This window comes from Arachis duranensis, chromosome 3, assembly GCF_000817695.3.
Source record: "Arachis duranensis cultivar V14167 chromosome 3, aradu.V14167.gnm2.J7QH, whole genome shotgun sequence".
Lineage (NCBI taxonomy): Eukaryota > Viridiplantae > Streptophyta > Magnoliopsida > Fabales > Fabaceae > Arachis > Arachis duranensis.
In genome coordinates, this window is record NC_029774.3 from 77,031,404 (window position 1) to 77,035,748 (window position 4,345).

The 4,345-nt window shown below is 33.3% G+C and overlaps 1 protein-coding gene across 1 annotated transcript; it reads left to right on the plus strand.

Moving 5' to 3' along the window:
- Positions 1-252: 252 nt before the first annotated feature.
- LOC107479565 (rop guanine nucleotide exchange factor 14) lies at positions 253-3,776 on the plus strand. The gene is given in 9 exon segments (XM_052258338.1): positions 253-327; positions 621-758; positions 1,192-1,256; positions 1,587-1,669; positions 1,797-1,951; positions 2,043-2,117; positions 2,200-2,469; positions 2,788-3,150; positions 3,547-3,776. Coding segments are annotated over 8 exon segments (1,098 nt in total). The 3' UTR covers positions 3,025-3,150; positions 3,547-3,776.
- Positions 3,777-4,345: the final 569 nt, after the last annotated feature.

Here is a 4,345-nt window from a genome sequence, read left to right on the forward strand (position 1 = left end):
GAGAGCTCACTGAAACGGTGAAACCCTAAGTTTGCGATAGCCATCTCCACCGCCACTTTCGCCGCCGTCGCCGCCTCCTCCGCCATTGCTGCCATCATCACTCCTAAAGTTCATCTCCTTTATGTTGTCTCCAGAAAGCTACTGAGATCAAGGCAAGACGCTTCCTTTATCAACACGTTTCTAGATCTCGTTGCAATGCCCAATCCTCTGAGACCAAGAGAAAGCACCTTTTCTGTCAACTCTTCTCCGCCAATGACTCTTGTGTTCTCTATTGGCATTCTCTCGCTTCTGCATGCTCTTCTTCGTTCCACTCATTCTCAATTTTTGGTTCTCTTTCTCTTTTTCCTTTTTATTGATTTTCTTTGTTTTTCATTTTCAGATTCTTTACTATATATTTGGCCACTATATATTTACAAGCAATGAATTTAGTAGTTCATTGTAATGAATTTTTTGTTTGATTTATTCAAGTTCAATTCCCTGAGTATATTATGATCTTTTCAGGTTCATGTAGTGTTATAGTATATATAGGAAGTTTTGTTTGTTATTCTTGTTTATAGTTTTGATTTAGTAGATTGAATATTACATCCTAAGAACTTTTCTTTACAAATATTGTTGGACAGTTAGCTGATGTTACAGGAAAGCATAGGTGGATCAGTGCTAACAATGAAGTCATATATTTTGGTTCAGCTTTTGAGGTGAGTATTCTTGTTCTCAATGTTATCATCGACACTAATTTCTCTGCTTTGGAAGATTTCAAGGTCTCCAATTGTCAATGTTAAGTACTATTATGTCATCTAAACAATCATTTTATTCCTTTCTTCCTGTTAGTTCAATTTTTAGTTTGCTAATGGATGGCATTCTCAGTTTTTTTCCAGAATTAGGATAAGTTATATAACGTCTGGAAGATTACCCCTAAGAGAGTCATCATTGCTTCTAAGAAATTCGTTCACTCCATTATCTTTGCAGTAAGTTTCTGTAATTGAGGCATGCATTATCTTTGCATCTCGTCAAACATGATCATTTTAATCTTATATATTCATTGATTGTTTGTTTTCTTTCTTTTTTTTTTGGCAAGAGTTGGTGTTTCTGTACATTGAGAAAGTTGAAGCAGGCTTGAATGTGAAAAATATTAGTCATTATACTTCCAAGGAGGAGGTCTTCCGCTATATATTGGCACTTCATTCTTACTAGGGACATCCTCATAGTATAAGAGAAGACCTTATTAAGGGGTTTGTTAGGATCTGTTTGTTGATCAGGTACTCTTATGCTACTTCCATTTTATTTTAACTCTGTATCTACTATTATTTTCTGCTCAGATACAAAATGTTCTATCTTGGTTTCTTTCTTTAGGGAAGAGGCAAAGATATCAATCAAGCTTGTTGAGTGTATTAATACATATTTATTAAATGATGGTCCAAATTTGGACGGTCATTTGTTAGAGATTCATACTGCTATATAGCAATTCGTGTTTCGTTGTTGGTTGACAACACATGATCGAGTGTTTAATGTATCTTACCATTGTATTTGAATGCAAAATACTGCATTAATCTTATAAATTATTTTTTTAAACCCAATGTCTGTTACAGGATTCACTTATATTGTATTCAAGGAGGAACTAAGGGCCTCAATACAGCTTTATCTTTGTCTAATGCCATCTCTAGCGTATCAGGTTTGCTTTCGATGCTTTTAACCTTTTTTTCAATCTCTCATTTCCATTTGTATTTGAGAAAATTACATATATTTTCAAAAAATTTGTCTCTGAAATTAATATGCCTTTATAATCCCAAAATATGCAGTGACGGTGTTTGGCGAGTTGTGGAAATTGGAACCATTACCTGAAGAACGTAAGAGCAAATGGCAAAGAGAAATGGACTGGCTGCTGTCTCCTACAAACTATATGGTTGAGTTGGTTCCTGCAAAGCAAAATGCTGCCAATGGTGGAATCTTTGAGGTATTGTTTCATTTGATCTGGAATGGAAATGATTTAACATTTTATATGAATCACACTACAATACAATAAGATAGTCACTGTGTTTGAACAGATAATGACCCCAAAAGCTCGTTCTGATGTCCACATGAATCTTCCAGCACTTCAGAAATTGGACTATATGCTTATTGTAGGTCAAAATATTCATTTTATAAACATCCTGTGGAAACACTATGTAGACTGTATCGACATCTTAATATTTTGATTGACAGGAGACACTAGAATCCATGGTGAATACTGAGTTCTGGTATGAAGAGGGAGGAAGCCAGGCAGAAAGGAGGAGCATGAGTGTAAGACAAAGCAAAAGATGGTGGTTGCCCTCACCCCAAGTACCAAGTACTAGGCTTTCGAAAACTGAATGAAAGAGGTTGATTCGTCGGGGAAGAGTGGTACACCAAATATTCAAGGCTGCCAAATTGATAAATGATATTATTTTGCTTGAAATTCCTGTGCCAACAATTATTAAAGATGCACTTCTAAAGGTGAGATTTGGAACTCTGAAGACTTGGAATTATATGTTTTCGTTAACCTCAACCACTATATTCCCATTAGTGATGATTAAAGATAACAGAAAAATAGGATGATCTATGGTTAGGTATAAAGTATGAACATGAATAGAGCATTCCATTATAAGGAATAGTATTGGTTCTTAATTCTTAATCTGGTAACATAAGAAAATTTGCAAGTTTTTTCATTCTTGGATCAAGAAATATGCAATCATAATGCTAGATAAACTTTCTGTGCACTGTAATGCAATCTTCATTGAATCATCGACTAAAATAATCTCTCTGCATTTTCAGGCTGGAAAGGCAAGCCTGGGAGAGGAATTGTACATGGTTTTGACAGCTGAATCAAGTAGTGGAGAAGGGGCAGAGGAATTGTACATGGTTTTGACAGCTCAAGAAATAGTCAATACATTATATTGTATTCACTTATATTGCTGCAAGGCCCGTAGCAAACCCAATACATTGACAAATATGAATCATTGGAATGCTATTTTTGTAGTCAATACATTGACAAATATGCTTGGTTTGTAGTCTAATTATTTACATCTTTTAGGCCGTCAGTGTGGCTGTTTTTTGCAGAAGAGGCAGAAGCAGAAGAAGCTAGAAATGCTGGAGCTAATATAGTTGGTGGCAAAGAACTTATTGAGGAGATTTTTAGTAATGAACTGATCTCTCTCTCTCTCTCTCTCTCTCTCTCTCTCTCTCTCTCTCTCTGTTTGTAATGTTCATCATATGAATTGGTATTATAGCTTTTTCCCATTATAGTTTTTTCCCTTGAGATTCAGACTTTATAGTTTTTGACATGTCAAACTTGGACGTGCTCATCTAAGAAAACGTGTTTGTTAATCACATGCTTATGTTTGTTATGAGACATTTGTGTGCCATTAGTTATGTAGAGGAGATATTAAGCTTATCTTACATGCTTTAGCAATGATAACTTTTTAGTTTTAATTCTAATAATATAAAACCCTAAGCTATGTGTTAGGCTTTTTTATTTTTTGTGCTTATGTTATTCATATCTAATAGAATTTGTATTTGTATTAATTACTACAGGTGGTAATAGAATTTATAGCTGCATAGAAATAGTTTGACCAACCACACCCAAGTCAGAAGCAGCAAAGATCAATACCTATCTCCGATCATCACTTCCATCCTCAGGTTTATATACTTGAAATACTTTTTTGTTTTCCATCTTCATTGTAATAGAAATTCCTAAATACTCTTGTTCTAGCTTTAAAAGCTACTGCGACAGCTAGCGTAAATATTAAGACTTATTAACTGCATTGTTAGTTTGTTATTATTTTTGTATGATAATGGTATGGCTAGAAGTTAAGATCTATTTGCATTGCTTGCAAATACATTTATCTAATTATTTTCATTATTAAAAAGTTTGGACATGAGTTTGTATTTTATCATGTTATTTTTAATATTTTATAGTTGTAATTAATGTAATTGGAAAATGATGGTAGTATGCTATATTTTGTTTTAAAGTATTTCTTTTATTTTAATTTTTTTCTACATTTTTAATGTCTTGTTTAAATATTTTTTTAATAATAAATGATTAGTAGTGTAATAATAGTGTAGATTAATTTTTAAAAATTATATTGATAGGTTTAAAACCTTCACAAAATAGCTGTTATTTTTAAAATGAAAAAATCTTTTTGTGGGGGTTTTGAACCGTCACAAACATTGACCAAGAACTGACACAAAAGTTTAATATAAAATTCTCACTAAACACACACAAAATCTCCACTAAATAGATTGTGGAGGTTTTTAAAAACTCCCACAAAAAATCTCGTGGCACCTCAAATTTTGGGAATTTTAAAAACATCCACAAACTATTGGGCGGAAT